At 39.0% G+C, this 25,991-nt stretch overlaps 1 protein-coding gene across 2 annotated transcripts in view; it reads left to right on the top strand.

The window, feature by feature from the left end:
* CSMD1 (CUB and Sushi multiple domains 1) overlaps window positions 1-25,991 on the top strand; it is a 1,231,469-nt gene that overhangs the window by 559,486 nt on the left and 645,992 nt on the right. For both annotated transcript variants that reach the window (XM_042480556.1, XM_042480547.1), the window contains exon 4: window positions 17,916-18,110. In XM_042480556.1, coding sequence (XP_042336490.1) covers window positions 17,916-18,110 — 195 coding nt within the window. The remainder of the gene's footprint in view (window positions 1-17,915; window positions 18,111-25,991) is intronic.

Below are 25,991 nucleotides of genomic sequence, written 5' to 3'. Positions count from 1 at the left end.
CTAAAGTAGATCCAGAATCTGAGTGTTACATTATGCAATGCATTTAATTAGGGGAGGTTTTGCTTTATTCTCAGAATCCACTGCCTTACTGAGCAAATATACTCATTTTAGCAATTACGGAGTTCCAGATGTTCAAAAGAGTTTGGACTGAATTTTGCTAGTAGAATACCAGCTGCTAATCCTAAAACACATGTATTTAAAATGCTTTTACACTGCCATTCCACAAAGCAACTAAGGACAGTTTACAAGAAAATATCATAATTGTTGTGCACCCCCCCACCCCCCCCACCCCACCCCAACAACCGTCATTAAAACTGAACTTGTCACCTCATCTCCACATCCACAAAGTTTTGAATTCCTATGGACATTCCTTCCACCACAGAAATAATTAAATAAAAATAAAAACTATTTTTAATTTATATCCCGCCCCTCTGTCCCAGACAACCGGGGCATCTTACAAGTTAAAACAGTACATTCCCAAATCCCAGTATTCCCCCCAAAATAACAATTAATTTACAGTTTAAAACATACTCTAAAATAAACAATCAAACAGTCACTATAGCAGATTCAGAGGAGTAACGGGTCCCGATCTTTGGTGGCCAGTTATCTATTTGGGAAAGGCCTGCCAGAAGAGATCTGTCTTAACGGCTTTTAAAAAGCTGTTTAAACTGCTAATGTGATGGATCTCCTCCGGCAGGCCGTTCCATAATCTGGGAGTGGTTGCCAAAAAGGTCCTCTGGGTGGTTGCAGACAGCCTAGTATTCATAGGCTGCAATAGATTCCTCCCAGAGGAATTTAGTGCACGGGGTGGATTATATGGAAGGAGGTGGTCCCGAAGATAGGATGGACCCAAACCATTTGGGGTTTTAAAGGTCATAACCAACACCTTGTACTGCACCCAGAAGCTAATGGGCAGCCAGTGGAGTGATTTTAAGATAGGTGTTATGTGATCGCTTCTGGCTTTACCAGAAACCAACCTGGCTGCCATGTTCTGCACTAACTGAAGCTTCCGAACTAAGCACAAGGGTAGCCCCATGTAGAATGCATTGCAGCAATAAAGTCGTGAGGTTACCAGCATGTGCACCACAGTTTCTAAGTCCCTCATTTCCAGGAAAGGGTGCAGCTGGCATATCAGCCGAAGCTGATAACACATGCATCTGAGGAAGTAGGTTGAAACCTACTAAAGCTCATGTTACCAACTTCTATCTTTCAGTTAGTCTCAGAGATATTCTAAATTCTCCCTGCATACTTATTTTCCAGATTAACATGGCTATGTCTTTGAATGAGAGATAGTGTAAAGAGTTTGTTTACACATACACACACATACATACACGTATAATGCTGTTGCCAGCACTTTGATCTAATTTTAAGCCTGATTTAGTGACATGCATTATGTCTTATTCAATCCCGAGCCTGGATGTGGAACAATTGAGCAATTCACATTGTAGTTCATCCCACTTCTTCTGTAATCTGTAACTGCTCTCTTCCTTAGCACATCTGAATGAAGCATGGTGGCTTAGCAAACCCTAAAGATGGGACTAATTCAGCCAAATTTCAGTCAGATGACAGCAGGGATTTTATGTAAGGCAGGTTTAAATTTCCAGTATTAAACCTTTAAAAATATATTGTTTTCACTGGAAAACAATAGTTATTTTGAAAACTGCATTGTCACTACCAAACAAGACTGTGTCTGTATGTTATTTGGGATTGTTGTAATATTGCAAGATGGCGATGATGATAATGATAGTGGTGTCTGAGGGAGGAAAATAAATGTTCCTGCTCTGTTCAAATGATGCATGGGGCCAAAATGGGTGGAACATAGGCCCAATCTGTGACCCAGGGGATTTCTCCAGAGAACAGAGTCCACTTTTTGTCTGGATCAGGGTGGAGACTCTACAGAAGCACCTGTGTGCGTGGACTGTGCACCAGTGTGGAGATGGGGCAGGTGGAGTTTCAGCATGTCTTCCTGCAAACAACAGCATTTTCACTTTCAAACTTGCCTGGTTCTTGCTCCATTCCTCTTTCAAATGTGCAAATTGATTGCAGAAGTACACATTGGCACAACAATACCATGAGAACAGCACCATTCATAGTATCATAGAGTTGGAAGAGACTACAATCAAAGTATACCCAACAGATGGCCATCCAGCCTCTGTCCTCCTCCCACTTTCTTCCTTTTCCATCAGTTTTCTTCAGTTGCTGCAATCTTAGTTCAAAGTGCAAAATGAATTCCATTTTGGGAGAAAGGCGTGATATAAATCCTATAAATAAATAAATGAATAAATAAATGTAGTTTTTATTCAATTACTTTAACAGGGGAAGAAGAGAGGAGGGGGTGGAATCTTACTCTTCTCAGTAGGCTCAAGGCAAAAGCAAACTGCTGAAGCCTCTCCTAGTTTTTGAGTTTTCCCTCATTAATAACTTTTGCCACAACATTCCCATGTTTTTCCTACCAGCGAGTGAAGTTGCAACAAGGAAATGCAACAGGAGCTGTGCTCCTGATGGTTGCAGACTTGCTTGCTGGTGAGAAGGGGGGAATATCCTCCTCCTTGTGCTGAATTGACCTCTTTTGTCCAATCTAGCAGCTAGTTTTTAAGATGGATTGGGAGAAATTGGGAAGTAGGGTGGGCTGTGGCCATGCAGGATTAGTGAATACAGGGCAATTACTGATCTATATTCTAGGTTATGACTCTATAACTGCAGTGCTGAATGCCAGCCAATATCATTAAATAAGACGCCTCACTTCCAGTAAAACCTGAGGCCAACACTGCCTTCTATTGATAGCCTTGTCTCCCATTTGTCTAATCACCGTTTAAAGCCATGAAGGCTTGCCATCATCCCAACATATTGTGACATAGAATGCTATGGTTTAACTATGTTCTATAGGCAGATGGGCAACTTCCACTGACAGAGGCTGAGTTAATCTCCAAACCATAGATTTTTTTGTAATTTTAATTAATCCTTCAGTTATTGCCTTCGATACACATCTTCTTGAAATGAATGAGAATTCTTTCTTTGACATATTCTGGTTCGAAGTATTCATAAATGCCCTAAACGTGCTTGATCCTGTCTGATTTTGGAAGCTAAGTAGAATAGACCTGGTAAATAGTAGGATGATAAACAAATGATATAGGTTATATTTCAGATGAAAGAAGTAGCAAAACCACCTCTGGGGTATTCCTTGCCTACAAAACCCCTAGAAAATTCATAGGATTACCATAGGCCAATAGGGAACTTGAATATATGCAAACCTACAAACACACACACACAGACAGTATTCATATAATATAAATTAGAAAATTTTCTAATATGTGATACTGAGCTTGTCTTCTCTGAGTTTGCTTTGCAACCCATTTTTCCTCGTTCTATTTTTCTTAGTGCTGCTACTGGCTCAGCTTCAGGCAGTATCATTATTGTCTGAGAAATTACAACAATATTATTGCTTGTGATATTATAATGAATGCATTGCACAATACTCATGTAGGCTGTTATTGTTGTTCTCAATAAACAAAGAATCCCTATTTTTCTTTTCTTTTTTCTTTGCACGGAGGACAGTTTAGGTCTCAGTGACTTAATATAAAGAAACAGTTGGTTAGGTGATTATCTATCACAATAATACCGAGATTTCAGAAATACTTCATTTTTTCCCCTTTCTTCCTCAAGCACACATGCCCTAGGAATATGTATAATAATAAGTTTTGTAAAACACAGTTTGATAAAAGCCCATCTACAGTATACATCCTGCAAGATTTTTCAAAATTATTCATTTAGTTTATGCAGCATGACATAAAACTTCCAGTTTTGTAATATGATCTATTTGTGGCTAGTTTAATATTGTAAAGATCCTTTAGGCTCAAATGAATAGAAACATACAAAACTGCAATATCTAGCATTCTTATAAAATGTTATTGTTTGTGTCAGTAATTCTTACTCCGTTTTTTGTAGTAACACATCAGCATGTGAAAGGAAGATTAGTTAAATTAGGTTGGAGTGACAACCAAGAGTAATACTAATAAGAACACAATTGCAATGCAATGTGGGCAATGTCATGTAAATTAATACAGTATAATGAAACCACAATTGCATTCTTACTAGTGCTTGAGAGCTCCTAGCAGAAATTTTCTATAGATAGCTTGGTAAAGTTTAAACAATAACTGCTGGTTTGGCGCATTGCTTTATCCATGCTTCAGATTACTGGCATTGCTTAAGAAAACATGAAAAGGCAAAGGTAGAAATAGATGTTTAATTACTTTCTATTTTCATTTGAAACAGTAGGAGCAAATATTTGACAGATGTAACATCGTTTCATTGGTATTTCCAAAGTAACCTCTCTGAGTGGGTTCTGTAAGTGCTTCCCCACACAGAAGTTCCTTTTGAAAGTGTAAGATCTAATGAGTTTTAAAATCCCCCGCCTACATTCATACATGCTTTGTGTGTCAGGTTACATATGCAAACCTCAGGAGATGCTGTGCTTTTAGGATATTTTATATGAAGACATATTTACAGAGTATAGTGCTTGGATTTCTTCAATGCACTGAAAGTTTCAGAGCATTTTAAAAAGTCAATTATAGGTGGTTTAAAGTTTCCTTGTGGAGTTGTGCCAAATCAACTTGGCACTCTGGGGAAGTCGTGATAGAAGTCCTCAAAACAAAATGACGAACACGTCCTTTAGAAAGCCCCAGGCAATCACAGCAAGTATAATTTTATCAGATCTCTTAGTAAAAATGCTAAGTTCTTGCAGTGTTCCTCAAATGTGAAGGAATCATCAATGGATTTTCAAGAACAATGTGTACAAGCCACAAGGATGCCAGCTGTGGGAACTAGAAGTGATACAGAAAGAGAGAGAGAGAAAAAGAATGAATGAAATGAGGGTTTCAGGTCTAGGACAGACTCAGCAGATTAATGCAGGATGCAACAATACTTTTTGTAAAAAAAAAAAAAAAATCTGATTCAGTCTTATGACAAACTATGAGCCTTATCACACTGCTCAGTAACAGGATTTTAGAAGTAGAAAAAAACCCAAAAATGTGGGATGGTTTTCTGACGCCTTACTGCCAAACAGAAATAATGCAAAAATAAAGCGAACAGAAAGTGGGAAAAAAGGACACCTTTTTTACTTTCAGGAACTTCCCAAAAGTAAAAAGGTGTCATTTTTGTCTACTTTCCATTCGCTTTATTTTCATGTTATTTCTGTTTCGCAGAAGTGTCATCTGAAAATTTTTCTACTTTTAAATCCTGTTTCTGAGTGTGATTCATCTAGTGTGATAAGATCCTATGAAGCAATATGGCAGAAATGAGTGATGACTTACCCACACATCTCCTCATTGGATATACTTATGCATAGACAGAAAATGTTTGCTTCCATTTTAACCTAACCACAACTTGTTATACTGTCCAACCTGGGGAAAAATGCATGGCTTATGCAAGCAGTAGTTCATAAAGCTGCCTGTTTTAACTAACCATAGTTAAGGTTAAGCATAAGGTATGCTTTTGGTGGGACACTAGAATGTGTTTATCACAAATGGAAATGAAAGCTTCCAATCTTCTCCTTGTGGCCACGCCAGAGGAGAGGAAAAGAGTGGAACATGCAAGACACGAGCTGTATCTATACTGCAGACCTAATGCAGTTTCACACCACTTTAACTGCCATGGCTCAGTGCTATGGAAATATGGAACTTGTAGTTTTGTGAGATATTTAGCATTCTCTGTCACAGAGCTCTGGTGCCACAACAAATTACAAATTACAGATGCAGGCCAATTCATTCTCATCATGATAAAACAATTTCTTCCCTTTAGGTGTTTTGAATTTCAAGTCCCATCAGTCCCAGTGCCCATGGACAGTTAGTCCAAAATAATAATAATAATAACAATAATTTAATAATAATAATAATAATAATAATTTTTATTTATATTTCCCACCTCTCCCTGTAGATCAAGGTGGGATTACAATTATAGAAACAACATTCCAACAGTAAAAGCTACAATATCATATAAAATTCAATAAAACAGTAACACTACTATCAATACAATACATTGACTAAATTGTCATCTAAAATACATACCATTACAAATGGAGGTGGAGCATTTTTTACTCTCTTATAACAGATTGGGTGGATAGGCCTGCTGGAAGAGATCCGTTTTAAGTCTTAAAGGCATCTAAGGTGGCGATGAGACGGATCTCCTCCGGCAAGCCATTCCACAATTTAAGGGCTACAGCAGTGAATGCTCTATAGGAAGTTGTTTATACCCCGCTCTTCAGCCAAAGGCTATCAGAGTGACTTACAAATTGTTAATTAGACATTTCCCTGCCTTCAGGCTTACAATCTAAAAAGACAAGATACAAAAGGAGAAGGGAAATGCAGTGGGGAAAGGGGAAAGTCCATCTGATCATCTCTCCCTCGGAGGCCTGGACTGGAGGCAGGGACCTTCTTCTTACTCTGATTAGGTCCAGTGGAGCTGGCCTGCCCTTCTCTCCCTCTGGATGGTGGATGGAAATGCTTGGAAAGTGTCTGGATGAGAAAGATTGTTGTAAATGTGGCTTATCATGACATTGAAACTGTCCCATTGCTCCTGTAGTTTCTGATGTTGCCAGGAAGGAGGAGTCAGATGCTAGTATTTCCCACATTCCTAAGGCAATAGACAATCAGATTCCAACATTACTTTAGTATCACAAAACATATTCCAGTGTTTTCTGAAGGAATAGATGGCAGTAACAGTAGACAGTGAATATTCCTCCCCTCCACATATAAGCAAACACATAGCTGCTTGAGGATAAAAGCAATGTGTTTGCACAGCAAGATATGTTTTCTGCCTCAAGCAGTATTACATAGCCAAACAGCCAGCCAAGTCAAGGTGCATCTATTGAAGGACAGCTGTTTGGGGTCAATTGTAGTTTTGTGAGATATTTAGCCTTCCCTGTCAGAGAGCTCTGGCAACACAACTATAGTTCCCAGAATCCCATAGCATTGAGCCATAGCATTTAAAGTGGTATCAAACTGGATTATTTGTATGCTGTGGATACAGCTAATGAAAGCAGTAGTTCAACGCAGCCGTAATCTGGAGGGAAGGAACAGGTAATCACTGGATATTAAAATATGTTTCATAGGTTCTTATGGAAACAAAGGAACAATGAATAAAGCATATGAAAGTGTCAGGAAGTGAGGGGAAATTTGCTCACCCCTTACCCTCTTCCCTACAGTGATTTGAGAACTACAACAATATTAAGCAAATTTAGCATTACTGTTTTAAATGTGTGTGTTTCAAAATAGTATTTCCTCACCAGAGTAGAACACTGCCTATTGCCATAATGGGTGCATTTCCCCTATGATTTAAAGTGAATCACTGATTGGAGTATATGACCATCGTTCCCATTTGAAACTGGTTCCGATCCAACTTTGATTGATTTTTGTCACAATAAAGAGAGTCAAACGCAAAAAAACAATTTTGATACAATGTGCCAAAAAGAAGCAATTACATGGAGATAATGAAAAGATCCGCTTTCATAGTGAGAACGATGGGCCTTTGGGAATCGATTTACCAACACAAGCGAAGGCGAATTGCACAGCGGTTTAAATGTAAGTGTGAATGAGCCCAATGTATCCTGTTGTATTTTATGTTTAGTTCATGGGAATTATATAAGGTAACTTGGTATGCCAGAATCACTTCCAAGCAAATAAAGTAGGTCACTTGCTAAAATGAAAGTTAAAATTAGAAATATTGAGGTTTAAAGGCAAGCCAGGCTGAACAAAGGATGTTGTGACATTTTGTAGTGTAAGCTTTAATTATTCAAAGAAAAATTTTCAAGCCATTTGCAGCCTGTCTCTACAACAGCTGCAATAGCCATATTGAAGTTGAAGATAAACCTTAAAATCAATACTTGTCATAACAGTTGTGATATCAAGTGTCACGTTTGATTGAAATAGCCCCACTGCCTAGCAGTTTTCGCTGCAAGTTGTAATCTGATAGTCGTGCCAAGGTAAGCTGATATCATCGAATTCTGAATTCTGCTGTGCTAAACAAAACATCCAATTTTTGTTGACAAGTAATACAAAGTATTTATAGATAAAAAATAATAAAAGACAAACTTGATTCATTGCCTCATGAATTCCAATTTATTTATTATTTTTAAACAAAAACAAACAAACGTGTAAAATAGCTAAATAAATCTCTTCCAACACAAGCAGACTTATGAATATAACATGTGGTTAGTAATAGAAATCAAAGATATACCTGTGTTAGTCTGTAGAATCAGTATGTGGAGAGATCTTGTAGCACCTTTGAGACTAACTGAAAGAAAGAAGTTGGCAGCATGAGCTTTCATAGACTAAAGTCTACTTCCTCTTCCTACTTTCACACCAAATGCATCTGAGAAACCAGACGTTACTGACCTAAACTGATGCATCCATCATATGTACAGGAGGGGCATATACCCCCCCTCCCCAGTTACTAGCTAGATTCAGGTGCAAGTGTTTGTGGTAGTATGTTCTGAGTAAAAATGTACAAGCAGGGAGTTCCTTCACTTATGAAGGCAATCTTCTCAATCAGAATGCCTCTTGAAATTTAGGACCTATATTTATGGTGTAAAGAGGTACAATGTAGACATCTCATTCTCACAAGCAACCATTGGATATTTGGGTGATTCTGATGGTAGGCTGAACTTGCTGTCTTTACTCCAGAGAACTCTGCTTATTCATTGAATCTTAAGAGGGATTGCTATGAATCTTCCTGCTGCCTCTCTACTTGCTTCTTTCTTTGGAGAATGCTAAGCTTCAAGTTGCTTATCATTTATATCTTATATTGCAAACTTATTTTACTGGGTACAAAGTAACTTTCTAAAACTTCTCTTCTTCTGGGATGTTATGCCACATCCTGCATTCTTGATTTTCACAAGGAAAAACTTGTGGTTTTATACATGTGTGTTTGTGTGTGTGTATATATATATACACAGAGAGAGAGAGAGAGAGAGAGAGAGAGAGAGATTCTTTCCTCATGCTCTCTCCCCAACTCTTATGAGCAACTTTGGTCTCTGGAAAATTGAGAAGAGATAAAGATATAAAGAGAGAGCCCAAGAGGCAGCTCAGATGTGAAGACGCCAGCTCAGCAATTCTGTTTCAGCCAAGGAAAGTTTCCTAACTCTTTTATCTGTTTTCTAATATATATAAAAATGAAGTGGATGGGCTAAAATCTTGACAAAGCAAAAGAGCTACAAAATATATAAGGAGAAATAGCTGGGGATAGTGCTGATGGAGTAATGGAAAGGGAACAATGACCAATTTTGAAATCCAAAACTCTTACATCATTACAGCCACTCTGTTGTCCCTCTTCAAACACTCCTTGCATTTGTTCTCGTGGCATCATTAATGAAATGGAGAAGTGTATTGAAACCCTTTATTTTGAATGTTTAGCAGCAAAAAAAGTCAACTTAAAATGCTGCAAAGAAATTCTACTTTTGAAAAATTATAGGTTCCAGGTACAGGTAGTGCTAGAATGGGTATGTAATAGTGATTTATTATTGCCATGTCAAAAATGACTTGGAGGCACATAACAACAACAACTGTTGCTTGTGTTATCAATACATTAAAATGTCAATATATTTTTCTTCTTTAATTTGTTAAATAAACCAATGTGATAGTTTGTTCTAGCATCATGCAGGGGTATGTGTGTCCTAGCTCATAGTGCAGAGCCTATGTTGAGAAAGTCCCTTAGCTCAGTTCCTTTGCATCTTAGCATAGAGAGTGACCAGTTTAGACCATTCAGCAGTTTCATTCACTTTCACCACATATGTTTTAATGTCTCTCCAGATCCCAACCCTACGGTAAAATGGCCGGTGAGGTACATCAACATATAATCCTACCCCTACTCCCCTGTCAGAGAGAATAACATCCTGTAGTGATATTCAACTTGTACATCTGAAAGACATTTTACTGGTAATCTGAAACAGGGATGTGAAAGTCTTCCCATTTCAATTTTGTTGTGTTTTTCCTCATTCCACATTGTTTTTCTCCCCATCATTGTTTGAGATGCAGTCTAAAGCAAGGGCCAGTGCTCACATGGAAATTGAATGTGCATTTCTTTCACCTTTTCTCTAATGCGTACATTTATTTACAAATTTTACCTGTTCTATGCTCCCCCCAAGGCATGTGTGTTTTTCCTAAATGCACACATTTTTATCTTTCATGTTTTAAAATGTGTCCACTGCTTTTTAAAACATTTTTTCTCTCTCTGAAATGCCCCAGAAGACTTGCAAATGTGCACATTCTCAGAGTGAGATCTGCTTCTTCTTTTAATGAGCCTTGAGAGGTGGGAAAAGGCTGCTTTGGTTGAATCCAACAAATCCTGAAGCTCTTCCAGTGATCCACGCCAATATCCTTATCTGTTACTCTTCCACAATGTTCAGAAGAAAGAATAAGTGACAGCGTCATTGAACAGCATTGTTACATAAAGAAGGGTGCATACCTGAAAAGGGCTAATATGAATTTGTATGTTCAAATATTTAATAACCTAGATTGTTAATAATGAAAGCAGAAAAACACAGTTTGTATGCTAGATGATGATTTTGATCAGCCAAGGACTTGTACAGCATAATATTGTGTAAACTAGGGCAGAAAGAGAAAACAGAGTAAGCCAATCCATTCTACAGTCCAACTTGAGTGCCTATATAATTGGGGAAAGGGAGATTTTGAAGAGATTCCCACCTAGCATAGTTTATTCTGGCAGCAGAAAATAGCCCACTTCTGTCTTATAGCCACACTTTTATGTGGCTGTGCAATGGGGGTTGTCCAAGCCATTTTGCTGTCTGTGCTAAGTAGTCAATCATGTTCCAACAGTACACAGATATTGTGGAACAAATACCTCTCAGCATCCCAGTGAACATATAAGGACAACAAAGTAAATAATCACAATATATTGCCCTTTCAGGCACCTAAAACCTGCTGCCTGAAGCAGATGTCTTAGTCTGCTACATGGGAGATCCAGATCATGTCTTGCCCATGATGAGATAAAGTATGGAAAATAATTGTGGCTAGCTAGCTAGCCACAATTGCATAAGTGTTCCTAAACTTCACATTGTTGCTTTTAGCACAATAATCATTGTTTCGACCATGTGAGCCTGTAGCCAAAAGTAACACAAGATTGCATCTTAATTTATATGGTCACTTCTTGAAGTTCCTCCCACCCTCACCTTCATCCATCACTATTCAAGGTGGATTACAATTGGTTCTTCTGGGTCTGTCTATGACTTTTGGTAACATCAACTGTGGTATCTTTCTGGACTACCCTGCTGGGATGGGAGTTAAATAATCTTAGAATCCTAGAGTTAGAAGACATCACAAGGACGTTCTAGTCCGACCCCCTGCCATGCAGGAATATACTATCAAAGCACTAGTAACAGATGGCTCTACAATCTCTGTTTAAACCTCCAAAGAAGGAAACTCCATCACTCTTCCAAGCAGCGTATTCTACTGTCAAACAGCTTTTACTGTCAGGAAGTTCTTCCTAATGTTTAGGTGGAATCTCTTTGCCTGTAGTATGGATCCATTGTTCCGGGTCCTGTTCTCTGGAACACCAAAAAAACAAGCTCCCTTTACCCTCAATATGGCATCTTTTCAAATATTTAATCATGGCTGCAGTCAGATTGTTAACCAGAGCTGGGTATAAGTTGCATATAAACCCCTTTCTGCAACAGCTGTCAACCTGTTTCTCAGAACAATTCAAAGTGCTATTAGCATCTTGTAGAGGGGTGGGATATAAATTATTATTATTATTATTATTATTATTATTATTATTATTATTATTATTATATTGACATTTTAATAATAGCTTTTCATATGTTTTTAGTCATGACTTTTGCAAATATTTCAAACAGTATTTCTTTTCATGTTTGTAAGCTACCTTGTGTCCCAATACTGGGAAACGGGGGGAATATACATGACTAAATCATCATCATTATCATAATCATCATCTAGCCTATGGCAGGGATGGCTGTGAAACTGGCAAACCCCCATGGATTCCAGCTATAATTTCTAAGCCATTTTTCTTACTTTGCCAATTCTCCTTGCACAGCTTATGATGATGTTTAAGGCAACAGAAATTTGGGCTTTGTTGGATGGTGTTTTGGACTCTGTTGCATTTTCTAATTTCCTTGTTTTAAGACATTATCTTGACCATTTTATTGGTTGTAGATACAGTCTTATCTTCATCATCCAGTATTCTAAAGGCGTTGCTTCATTAATCCAGGCAATTAAAAAAGCTACAGTGAGCAAGCTATTTCATAGCAGTATGATACATTACATAAAAAGCTGTCTGATTTCATAAACATTACCAAGAAAAATGCATATTTAGATATTGACAGAAGAATGTTTCTTTTCCAGGCACTCTAACATTGTGAGTGCTTTGTTTATTTAATAATACTGCACCTCTAGCATATGTATCTGAAACTTTGAGTATTGAAATTCTCCATTTCTTTGGGACATATTTGAATTGTGCATATGTCCCAAATGAGCTGCAACTTGGATAATGAAATATTTAACTTTGCTGCATGGTTCTGTGATAAGACTGTCACAATTCATTTTAGATATCAAACTAAAGATTGCACAGCTGGCCCTGCACAGATATTTAAATATAGTTTCTGAGATTTCTGAAAAGAGTGTAAATAATGTAATAAATATGCTTGATCTTGACAGATGTGGCATCATGTGAACCATATTTTTCTAGAAACATATTCCATCACTTCTTTCCCAAGAGCACTTGTATTGATGTTCTGTTTAGGCAGGTTCTTTCACACCATGTCTTAGTCTAAACATATTCTAAGAGATGAGGGAGACCGCACTATAGATAGATTGATCCAATCACAGAAGCCACAGCCCTCAGTTTGCAAGTTGATGACTGTCATTCTTGGAGGTCTCTCATTTATAAGTTGTCATAAGTCAAAGTTGACTTCATGGTAAATAACACAATAGAAATATACAGCTCTGGGGCCACAGGCTTGTGGTATATGAGGAGAACCTGAGCCAGCAGTGAGTAGACCCAGACCTATACCCAAATCGTATCTTAAGATTGTTAAGATCAAAAAAGAGAGAAATGCTTGTGATCATGATGATTTTAAGGGAGAACCTCTGTGCATTCGCAACACATCCCATCCATTCAGACATGCACTCATTCACACTGACCTTTGTGCATTCCTTACATGTCCATTCCTTTCCATCACATTCCAAATGGGTGTTGCTATCTCAAGCATCTTGAAGGAACATCTCTTGACACTTCCTCTTCTTGCTTGTATCTGGAGAAGAAAGCAAGAGAGCTGATGCTTTGAACCTCCTAATGAGAGTAAGCCTATAGACAGAGCATATTTCATCTCGCCTTTCTCAATAGAAAGATGAGGAACTGAGATGTGAGAATGCATCCTTATCTTGTTGAAAAAGTTGAGGAAATGATTTCAGAGAGTTGCTGCTGCCTTCTCATTAGGAAGTATGGTTCTGCAGGAATCAAGAGGGTAGGCAAAGACATAGGCAGAGGAACCAGCAAAGAGATGTTTTTCTGTGGTGCATGGTTCCAGGGGAAGCAAAGAGAAATAGCATGAAAAAGTTCACACTGTAAGAGGAATTATAGCCAAGGAAAGAAAGAGCTAGGTTGCTGGGACAGATTAAAAACAATCACGGGGTGTGAAGGATGCCTTGTCTCCCCATCCCCTGACCTAGAAGCTGGAGTCAATGAGATTCCCCCATTACTTTTTGCATCATCTGGCAGATGCAAGTTCAGTTTAAAAAAAAAACACTGTATGAAAGATAATGTCTATACAACCAACATATATTAATGGGTACTAGTCATTATATATTTGGCAGGACTGTACAAAATCCATGGTTTGCCCAAACATTTCTTCATTTCGGGATGTACTTTGTTAACTTTATGATTAATACTGTGATTAATGCACTTTGTAAAGAGCATGCCACACATAACATGCACTGGAAGATTAGTATAAATAATACTTGCTGACTAGATTTGTGATGAACCTGGCCTAGAATATAGCTCTTTCCCATTTTCCTTTTTTCAGCAAAGCTCAGGTTTGAAATTGTCTCTCCAAACTTGAACTGTTAATAATACATTATATATAAGTAAAGGTCATCCTGCCCATTTCAATTTGTGGAGTACTTCAAAATAACAAACTTTGCCCTTGTTTTCTGCATATGGCTTTCTAATATGAACATATTACTAATTAGTGTCAGTACCTTCACACAGCTGTAATCTCTAAAGTTCACTTGAGACAGATTTTGTAAGGGAACCTTCAAGAAATGTTTGAAGAAGGGATCAAAAGTCTTGTGAAATTAGTTGTTGCCTGATAAATTGGTAATCTAAGGGTGAAATTATTACTGTGCAGTTAAAGATTTGAGAAAATGTAATTATTGTGAATTGTGAGGGTTATGGACTACTGTAATTATGCAAAAACTCAAGCTGTGCAGTTATCAAAAAGTCTGGCTCTATTTGGAGGAATAGGATCCAGCACTTAAGTTGTAAATTGTATCTAAAGCCTGGAGGATATTAATCACCGCACTGACACTGGAGTTACCAGATACTGTATCACTGTTTTGAACAATACAGAGTTAAATAATAGGCATTTTAGAGGTGTATGTGCTTAGGGTCATACTTAGAGCCACATTAATCTGTGTAGGGCTGTAACATTTTCTGTTCTTCTATTTAATGATTACCAATTAGTAATAAATGATTGCCTCCATATTACTGGGGGAAAGGTGAAGTTGTTACAGCAAGCATCTAAGGTTACTTTAGGTGTTTTCTTGCAGTCAGGCCCACCTTTATTTTGCATGATTAAGCAAATACAAAACCTTGGCTTCTAATTATTCTGAATAGCATATTTAATAAAATGAGAGTTCATGCCTTCCCCTTTATAATATAGACCCTGCTGCTCTTTCTCTTCCATCTCACGCACATGGGGGGGGGGGATGCTTGACATTCCAAGTGAGATAAAAAGGAGCTGAAACTGGAAGAACATGGAACATGAAAATTAGGGAGCTCCTCACATGAACAAAATGACTTTCCTCTTCTTTTGAATTGTAAAAACTAGTTGTTGGTAGAGGTGGACAAAAGTGTATCACTTTGCAACTTTTTCTACAAAAAATGCATTTGCATTTTAAGGTTTATTTTTCTCAATATATACTACTTTGTCAAATATACGTTTGGTAAATATACAGATTTCTGGAAGCACTTTTTCCTATTATAATTAATAAGATAGATTATGTTTATATATGGACTTTTAATATGTTTACGTAATATATACTTTATTTGGAGAGTTTCGCTGTAAAATTTGGAGACGAGTGAATGTTGACGGTAGCTGTATTTCATTTTGCATATTGTTTTGGAGGTGTAAATTAAGCATATTGTATAATGTTTTGGAGGTATAAATTATGTTAGTTTTTTGTAGCTTACAACTAGGAAATGATGAGACCATACTACAGGATTGGGTATTAAAGGGCCACTTTCTTAACTATTTAAACCTTTCACTTGGGACTTTAATGGTCTTCACAGGGAGGAACCTACAATGGGTTCCAGCTGAATCCAAGGATCCCAACCTGTCCTCCTCCTCAGCCACCCCTGGAAAAAGCACCCAAGCGATGAGTGTCAGCCACCATTTTGGCTGGACACCCAGCCCGTTGTCACCAAGAGAGACTTTCCTTGGGAACTTCTCCCAATGTCCTGTGACAGAAAGGGAAAACACTCCCAGGTTGACCCCAACTGTAGTTTCTCTTTCCAAACCCTAGGCCCCATGACCCACAGCATCAAGCCTAGAGATGTCTCTTTCACCAAACCAACACCTAGTGGTACCACTTCAATCTCTCCCACATACCTTCCAGTGACCACTTATTTATGCTGCCACATCCTAAGCTACTTATTCCATAATTCCATACAGATATCATGCAAAGTAGGAGGGAAACCTCTTGGAAAGAAGAATTTCCTATCTGGTCCCAAAAGGCAATTAGTTGCTTGCATTGTATGAAGGATGACTGGGTGGGCTGAGTTAAGACAACAAGGGAAGAGTTTGAGACAAAGCAAGCTTATAGGTTGGCAGGCTCCATCTCTCCCCCTGTGTGCTTGGTAACATGCCAGCATACCAACAGTGCTTTATCCACTCTGGTTTCTCTTTCCAGAGTGAAGCAAGTATTTCTCCTCCTCCATAGTTGTATTTCCTTGCACAGGAGCAGGTCCAAATTTCATTAAAATGCAAACTGGTGTGATGATATCATCCCATTAAAAAATGAGTTAGTATTATTCAGAATAACTGCATCACAGCACGTTTTCTATTGGAAGATGAATGCCTTAATTCTGAAAAAAAAAAAGTGAAGTAGCCTTTGCCAGCTGTTTCATCAATGACCATCTTGTTGCACAGCTCGAATTCTGGGTAAAGGCAGTTCAGAAATTGGCCTGGAGGGAGGCCAGTATTAGCCATGTGGAAACACAATTTGCCATTGAACGTGTATAATTGATATAACGGATTTTCATGATACCTTTAAGTTTATCCCCTTGACTACACAAATGGCTTTCAGCTATTATAAAATTATCAAAACAAATGGAGACCACACTTTTTCTTGGTGAAATGCCACTAATTGAAACAGATAGGGATTGGGAGAAAGGGGGAAACCTCAAAGAATATGTTTCTTAAACTAAATGAAGGCAGTGCAACTTAAAAGCCAATTACAGTTGACATCACAGGCAGAGAGACTATGCCTTCATCACATGGCTCTCCCTCCTCGGTGACATCTCTCCAGTAGGAGATTTGATATTCAAAAGAGAATGTTCTCTTGAGCAGTGCTGTAATGGAGTCTTACTTACTCTTAGAAACCTTCTAACCGACCAGAATTGAGCAAGATTGCTCTAACTCAATGAACACCAGGAACTTTTCTCCCAGTATGGGAACCAAAGTGGTTCACAAGATAAGCCAAAACAAAAGAGCCAAAACATGTGGCAGTTTAAAACGTGAGAAAGAATCCATCCAATTAAAACATTATTTTGAAACAATTAAAAATATATATAACACAAAATTTAGCACACCCATTGAACAGCTTTCTGCCCCAACCTGAAGGGCAATCCAAATAAGATGGCCTTTGCCAGCTGGTGAAAGACAGCAGAGAGAGGGGTAACCATGGATCAGGACACAGTAGGAGAACATGTTTGTTTTTTAAAGGCTAAAAGCTGCTACCAGTAAAGTAACCAATGAATTAAATAAGCCAATGATCTGGCACAATAAACAGCATTTTCCTGTGTTCCTATGTACAGTGTGACATAATATACATGCTCCAGGGAATAGACCAAGCTGTATGGAGCAAGCCATGTGGACCAAGGCTACATACAGATGGTGTGTATACTTGCAGGGTCTACATTGCTTTGTAGAGATGTCCGTCCATGCTTTTGAATCAATTTATGCCTGTTTGATTGTATTAATGATTACAGTTTATGTAAATTAGTATAAAAGGAATAAGAGTCTATGCAAACCACATCCAATTAAAGCTGAATACAAAAATCTAGCTGATTTTTATGTATATGGATCAAAGTAACATGCTCTCTAGTTCCAAAATGGTAAATTAAGCATCTAAAATTTTAACAACAAATTGCACTGCTAATAACTAAGTAGCTGTAATATCTCCCCATGTGTAAAAGTCAGTGATAATATTTACTAATGTTCTACATAAAACATAATGTAGCATTTACCTAATAATCACATAGTTATCTTTTAGAAAAGTATCTCCCAGTACCGTGAGTGTAATAGGTTTAATCTAAACTAAATGCAGAGAAGAGAAGGAGTGATATATGTGTATGTATTACACAAAGAAGGATAAATAAGTGAATTTACATTTGTTTTTATTCCATACATTTTGCCATAATAACATCTTTTCTTTTCTTTTTTTAAATAGTGTTACCCAGCCATACTTGTGGCAATCCTGGGGAAATACCTAAAGGAGTTCTTCATGGCACAAGATTCAGTATTGGAGACAAGATCCGCTACAGCTGTATCTCAGGCTACATTCTGGAAGGGCATGCTATGCTGACATGTATCATGAGCCCTGGAAATGGAGCATCATGGGATTTCCCCGTACCATTTTGCAGAGGTAAGATTTCTAAAATAAATAAAGGCCAGCATAAAACCTGATACAGTGAAATAATGATATGGAGGTAGCACCACCTTGTCAGGAGAGAGAAACAATTGTGCAAAACTGTTGTACAAACCTGTCGTTGTGCTCTGTGGTGATTCATTACTGTTGTATGTATTCCATATATTGTTTTCCTAGTCATGAAATTTGCTAAATCTGTTCTAAACTAGTCTCATTCCAAATTAAGGTGGGAAGCCCTTAAAGTTATTGAATCACCGGAAGTTCAAGAGGTAACTTTCAGGCATACACAGTGCAACAACAAACAAATAACAGTGCTGTTTTGCTGATTTAAATGTCTTTAATTGTATAGATTCTTTAATTTAAAGGGCTTGAATTCTAATTTATTTTAAATGGGTATGGATTAATTTTCTTGCTGTTGCCAGTGCTCTAATCCTTTAATTTTAACTCAGAGAGTTAATAGAATGATGGTGTGGAAAAAGGCAGAGAGACCTTGCCATACTAAGAAGGGACTTCTTGAGACATGGATAGAAGGGGAGCACTGGCAGAAATGGGGTCCCACAAGGCATGCATGTGCTCCCCAGACACTATGGCTAGTAGTGGCTCTGGCAAGTCCACTAGTGAAGTGTATACTCCCAGCAGCAATGCGTTGCAGAAGAAGAAGAAGCTGATATCCATTGGTGCCCTCTGCAAGATCAAGATGAATCTGATGACCAGTCTGTTCCTCTTGTCCAGTGAGAGCCAGTCAGCCAACACAGAGAGTCTGTCTATATTTGAGGAGTCCTTTGAGAAGTCTCAGGACACCATCATCACCCTATATCTCTATCCTGACCCATGATGTCCAGAGCTAGCTAAATGTGGGATGTTTCACAGAGGTGGGGAATATCCTGATGGAAATTAGCAACCTGGTGGTCTCCTTGACCAAATGCTGGTGACCAAGGTGACCAAGTGTATGCACAAGATGAAACATGGGTGTGATATCTTGAAAACCGCCCCTTTGGTGAACATGGGCCTGCAGCTCCTGTTGAAGGTCCCTTAGAACATGACCAAGAATTTGAAATTACTGACAGATGCCTGTGTCATTACCAGAGAGAAATCCAAGGAAATATTTGCCAAAGACAGATTCAAGTTCAGCATTATCTGTACACCAGAACATTGGCCCTGTTGGCCTGCATCAAGGAGTTCAAGATTTCACTCATGAGCTGACACACAATTGGTGCATCTTGTTCAGTGGGTCCTGGGTGAAGTTTATCTATCTCTGGTGAGCTTTACTACTCAGCCTTGGTGTTTCAGCAAAGGGCCATCATCAACCCAGAGGGCAAAGCTGTACAGCTGACCATTTTGGGAGGTGCCATGAGTGTGCTTTTTGTTTGCTAGAGATATAGCCCAACATTCCAAAATTAGCACCAAGGTGACTAAATACAGGGAAGGATTGAGGAACTTGGCTTGTGCTGTCTCTGATGGTTGCAACCTGTTATCTCAGGCACCAAGAGAAATATTGTCACCTCAAACTTAACTGCCAGCAGATTCCAACTCTTTGAATAATTTTTTCCCCATTTAGAAAGAATAGTCACCGCTTAACAGAAATGTAACTAGTTCCTCTCCCTGGCTCTGTGTATTGTGTATACCAAAGAATTTGTGTATGTGAGCCCAGTCCTATGATTTGTAATAATGATGATAATAATCATCATCGTCATTGTTATAATTATTGTTTTGCCATGGGGAGGCAGGGGAAGAGGGCTGGGGGATATTAAGCAAATACAAAGCATTTCCTCAGGACCAGAGATAAACAGAAATGCCATGGATATTGGAGGTCTGTGTAGGCAAGAGAGAAGGTTGGAGGAATAGGATGGGAGTGCTCTGTCCCTTCGTGAGATTAGAGGAAGAAGTCACTTTTTGGACTATAACACAGAATTCCCAAGGCACTACAGTGACTGGCCATGGTGACTGAGAGATTTGGGGGCCTGAATTAGCCCCAGCTGGAATAGCCCCAATGCATCAATAGTTAAAAGTCAACACAGATCAGAGGTGGACAACTGTGGAAGGAGAGACTTTGGTGGGCCACACCCCCTCTGCATCATCATCATTTTTAGTTCCTAAATGTCCACTAGCAAACATTGGAACATTTCCATGTTTTAGGGGTCTTTCTGGGTCTCTAGAAGCCATGTTGGGTCATACTGAGGGGAATTTTATGGGGGAGGGATTTTGCAAAACCTTGTATTGACCCTCAAGGGTTCAGGGAACTCCAAACATGATGGAACTGCTCTCCACACACACTGGAAGTCATTTGGGGGTCTCCTCATTTTTGACATCTTGTTTGGGTCTGCTTGAGGCCTGTGGGTTACACTTTGCACACTCTTGAAACAGATAAACCTATTGATATCAGAGCTTATCACGTGGACAAAAAACCTGACTGGAGCCCAATGGGATACAGATGGGTTGCATGATAATGGCAAGAATTACTAAATGTAATTCGCTGCCGATTCTGCTGAACGAGTGCAGCTCACCTGCATCCCGGGTCCCAGGCATGCTTCGGAGGCCACTTTTCAAAGCCCGGAGCTTTCTGACTTTGAAAAGTAGTCTCTGAAGCACGCCTGGGACCCAGGATGCAGCCAGGCTGCACTCACCTAGTGGAATCGGCAGCAAATCACAACTGCATCCCTCAACCCAGCTGCATCCTGTTGAGGTGCAGTCAGTTTTTTGTCCATGCAATAAACTCCATCATATGTGTATTCTAATAAATACTTACCAGTAGGATCTATGCCTTGAGGTTTTAGCTTTAAAAGCAACTTTACTAAGTTCTCATCCTTGCCTCTGTTAATCTACAGTCACTTCTATACAAGAACAGCACAGTTATGTAGAAATGTAGCACTTCTATCTCTCCCTTGCTGCATGCCCCCAAAAAGCTAGTGCATTTTTGAGGAGATGCAACCTAAATACTTCAAAGGCACCAGATTCCACCTGATCTTGGAAGGTAAGCAGAATCAGCCCTGGTTAGTAATTGGATGGGACACCACCAATGAATACCAGGTGCTGTAGGCTCTGTTTCAGAGGAAGGAACTGGCAAAACTACCTCTGAGTATTCCTTGCCTTAAAAAAAAACACAATGAAATTCATGGGGTCACCATACGTCAACAGGCCACTTGTAGGCATATACATACATGGATTGATTAATTCTACTTTAACATTAACTTTTTATACATTATTATTGTTTTGTATTTTATTTTAACTCTATTTGCAAGCCTCCTTGAATCTTAGTATTGGGTAAAAGGAGGAATATCAATGAAAACTACAAATATAGGTAGTGGTAGTGATAGTGGTGATAGGTTCTCTTGGATCATTTCCTAGTGGACTGACAAAGCATCTCAATGAAATTGCTATAGATAGGCTCAATAAATCAGCACTGATTGAAATATACCACATTATCTGATTTTGATCCAATAATCCTGGATAGAATTAAATCACTGATGGTCTAAAACTCTACCAGTGGATCAGTCGAAATCAGAGCCATTCCAGCTGTTCACACCCCAAAAGAGTCTGAGGTCACTCCAGGGCCTCAGAGAAACACTGGGATTTCCCCTGATTTTGCTTAGCCTGGAGCAAAATTGGATTAAGGGCCAGAAACCACAGTATGTCACCAGAAGTAACCATATGTCATGAGACTTCCAGCACCAACTACAGGTTAAATATGGCATTTTCCCCCAGTGCAGACCAGCCACAGGTTTAGTTGATTTCAACTAAATTTAATTGGACTTAAAAACATTATTTACTGGATCATACATCATTTATAGTTCATATAGTATTTTCTTTTGTTTTCTCTCTGATACAGTGAAAGCTGCAAAAATTGTACTGTGTTCTTAGAATTCCCTCTTTTGCTAATTTTGCTGATTCTTACAGATCAGGATAATTTTGATGATACTTGGGAATGGCTAATTTTGCAATTACTGTATTTTGCTTAATACTTGAAACATATTATTAGTTTTTTCTTGTTAAGTAATTATAAATATGCTTACTGAACAAAGCAGAATTTCCAAGGAAATGTGATTCCAAATGCCAGGACGGAGAATAATAATTTCAGGGTTCTTAACTATCTGTGGTCTTGAGAGTGGTTGATTTCCAATAGGTCTTCACTGCAGTACCTTCAAATTCAGTACCTGTACTATATAATAAGGATTTGCAACCCCCTAATAGAGGAGCACAATTTTTATTTGCTACAGACTGTTTTGTTGCAGGGATATACCATTGATTGCTACCTGGCCAGTCATTTATTGGAAGGCAAATCCAGGGTGCTCCCCTCCAAGTCCCAATACTTCAAGAGAGAGTAAACCCCCAGATCAGCCCCAAAGGCAGATTCCTTCTCCATGCCCCCAGGTCCATAGAGGCAGTTCTGGAGCCCAACCCTTCACCAAAAGGGTGCCAAGTTGTACATTTATCTAATAAATTCCACCCCCACCCCAATAACCTGCCATGTGAGAACCTATTTTAGACACCACCCATAGCCAATTCTCCAAGTCCCATCAGATATAGTGTGGGGGAGTAAGAAAAAGGAAAAAATCCTACCTGGCCCTGAAGTGACCTGGCCTGAATTGAGCTTAGTTCACATTACTCTGATCAATCATAGCAAAAAGAGCAGAGGACATGCAAAGGGCTCCATTAAATAGCCTCTGCCTCCACCCCTTTCATGTGACCAATGCTTGGTGTCAAACACAAGCTTGGGGGATTCTGACCTCTATTTATGGAGGTCATTAACCCACCCACCCCCGCAGTGTCTTTAACCACATGGTCAGGGAAGCTCATTCTTCACCTAATCCTACATGTCTTTGATTTTCTTTCCAAATAATTCCTTCTTGCCTCTCATTTTTCAGCTTTAAAGTCCCCTGTCCTGGTGCACAGTCCTTGTGGGTAGCATACTTTTCTTAGCAGTGCTGATAGAGTTTGGACAAAAGTGGCCTCATGAGTCTACCTAATAAGTGAAATGCCATCAGATGGATCCTTCCCAAAGATCTGTCTCTTTATCATGTGCCAGCTGTGTTCTCTTCATCCCGTGAGTTTCATTGCAATAAATAATAAAGATTTTCTGGAAGGATAGATGTGTTGAGACTGTTGCAGCAAAACCAGGAAAAAGTCTTGAAGCATTTTAAAGAAGAGCAAGTTGACATAAGATTTTGTGGACTAGAGCTCACTTCACCAGTTAGATGAGACTAAAGGATACCACAGAATCTGTGATATAATTTTTCTTGAAACTGAACTGGAAAAAAATAGAATTCCTTCTTATGCCTCAGTGCATTGGGATCTAGTTTGAGTTCAAAATGCATATTTTCAAAAAACATTGTAGACAAGTTAGTACTTAAATGGAGACTACCAGTGAATTCCAGGTGCTGTAGGGTATATTTCAGAAGAAGGAATTGGCAAATCATCTCTGTGCATTCCTTTTTCCTAAGAAAAGCCAATGAAGTTCATGGAGTCATCATAACTCACTTGAAAGTACATACACACACACACACACACAGAGAGAGAGAGAAGTTTCAAATGCTGGGATTATTACAGTAGCTGATTATAATAACTAAGAACTATGTTGAATAAAAATTAAATCATAAACTTAAGGTAGCTTGAATGTAACAGAAAAAATGAAAACCTCTACTCCAGATTTTGCATGTGTGAAAAGAAACAACCAGATCAGGTAAGTCTTCAGGATGTGAGGGCAATCTGGCTGTGACATCTGTCACCCCATTGATCGCCAGGGTTGATGCAGCTGATCTGGCTGGCTAAGCGGGTATCCCCTTCCTCCCTCACCACTCCATGTGTGTCCCTCCCGAAGCTTTGTGCTCGGTGGAAGAGGACGACCATCCCAGATAAGCAGACAAAATATTTGGAACCTCCTAGAGATCACTTGAAGGTTTCTTCCAAGATGTATCCGAGAATGACTTTGTCTTTCACCACCCACCACTTTTCCTATCATTTCCCTTTTGGTAGCCAAACTTACAGATTTTTTTTTTTAAAATGTGTTGTGGGTAGCTGATGAAGCAGGCTTATTTGCTTTTATTTCATTCCTTGTTTTCTTTTTCATTCATGCTCAGTAAAGGATTCTGGACACAAGTATTGTTTACCTTGCCTGTTGAGGTAGGCACACTACAGCTACAGTAAACACATTGATGAATTCTCCTCGCCTTGCATTTTTCTAGTCCATGGTGACCCCACAGCGACTCCATGAACAACACACACTCTCAGACATGGCAAGGTGACTTTGGCATGACTGGTAAACCTGATCCTCCCCCCACCCCTTCATTAGGCATCATTCAGTCTGGCAATAGCTCTTATTGTCAGTCTATTGGATACAGTCCAGTTGGAGTGTGCTGGTTTATGACCATAATAAAGATGAACTGAACTGAACGCTCCAATTGGATGCCTCTCCAGCCAATCCATTTCCCCCTTTTGCTAACGTAGTGTGTGAATGAATATACACACATAATGATGTTGGAGAAAAATAAAATAAAATTTTATTTTATTTTATTTATGAAATTGTTCAGCCATGAGATGAACAATGAAAGGTTAGACCAGGCTGCCCTTTCCCCTTTCCATATCTCTCCTCTGCCCAAATGTTTGTTTTTATGGTTTTTCCTCTTCTACCCCCTCTAATTGTCTCCCCTACTTTGGAGAAGAGAGTATGTGAGATCTCCACATGAGCAAGGGAATGAGTGATTGGGAGGAGGATCAGTGGGGGGGAAAGGGAATGCACACACTCCACTGACAAAAGTAAGAAAAAAGCTGACATAATGCTGATCGGATGAGGGAGAAGATTGGAAAGGGGCAAGAGTAAAACCAATGATGATGCAGTGTTGATTGGGGGAAGGATTGGAGGGAAGAAGAATAAAAATACTAAAAACAGTGATACTTCATCAGCCAGAGGAAGAGGGAGGATGGCTCAATCAAATAACTCATCATGGATCTCATGGCTAAACATACAGTGAAGCAGAAAAATATGGCAACACATTCCAGGCTTGTCCTCAACCAGTCCTGCCAACCAAAAGCTCCTCCCAGCTCTGGCCCCACATCAGCATCACTATGAAGCACAATGTGCACGCGCGCGTGCACACACACACATACACACACACAAATATTTTCACTCAAATTTGAAGTAAATCCCCACTTTTCTTTCTTGAATTAAAACCCTGAAAAGGCCTGGATTTGGCCCAGTCATCCTGTACATCATCTGGACTGCTCACTCTGAAAACAAGGTGAGAGCATTTGATTTGGCCCGTGGAGACATGCCCTTACAGGAGAATCCTATTCTTTCCTGACTCAAGTTTATTGCATTATTTTATGTAGATATGCTGTTGCAACTTGACACTGAAAGTCCATGTTTCTCCAGCCCTTCACCATTGTCCCAGTGCCAATGCTGGTAAAACAAACAAACAACTTTTATAACTAGCCACAGAACAAAGAACGCAAGGGTGACTGGTGGCCATAGGAAAACTTTATAACTTTGAATCCCTAATTATTTTCTGCTGTTGCACTACAATGTCCATTATCCCTAATCATTTGCTGTGCAGAGGTGGAGCTGCTGGGAAATGGAGAGGAATTTCTTCCTCTTGTAACCCCAGGGAAAATTCAAAGTCCATGCTGGTGAAGCAAGGATCCAATTTTATTGAAAGAAATGCAATTTTCCCTCACAGTCTGACAGCCAGAATAGAACGGGAGCCATGAACTAGTTTTCCATACACTATAATATACTCTCCAGAATTTTTGCAAACCATTGCATATGTAGAGATAATTTTTCATTAGGCTATGCATTTCAGACTGATCTTTTGGTTATTGACCAGGCCAGGAATCAGGCTGATTGTCTACTAATTTATTCTATCAGGAAGTTCCTTTACTCTACTC

Source organism: Sceloporus undulatus, chromosome 1 (assembly GCF_019175285.1).
Source record: "Sceloporus undulatus isolate JIND9_A2432 ecotype Alabama chromosome 1, SceUnd_v1.1, whole genome shotgun sequence".
Taxonomy (NCBI): domain Eukaryota; kingdom Metazoa; phylum Chordata; class Lepidosauria; order Squamata; family Phrynosomatidae; genus Sceloporus; species Sceloporus undulatus.
The sequence above is the reverse complement of the archived record's forward strand: the minus strand, read 5'-3'. Positions and strand labels throughout refer to the sequence as shown.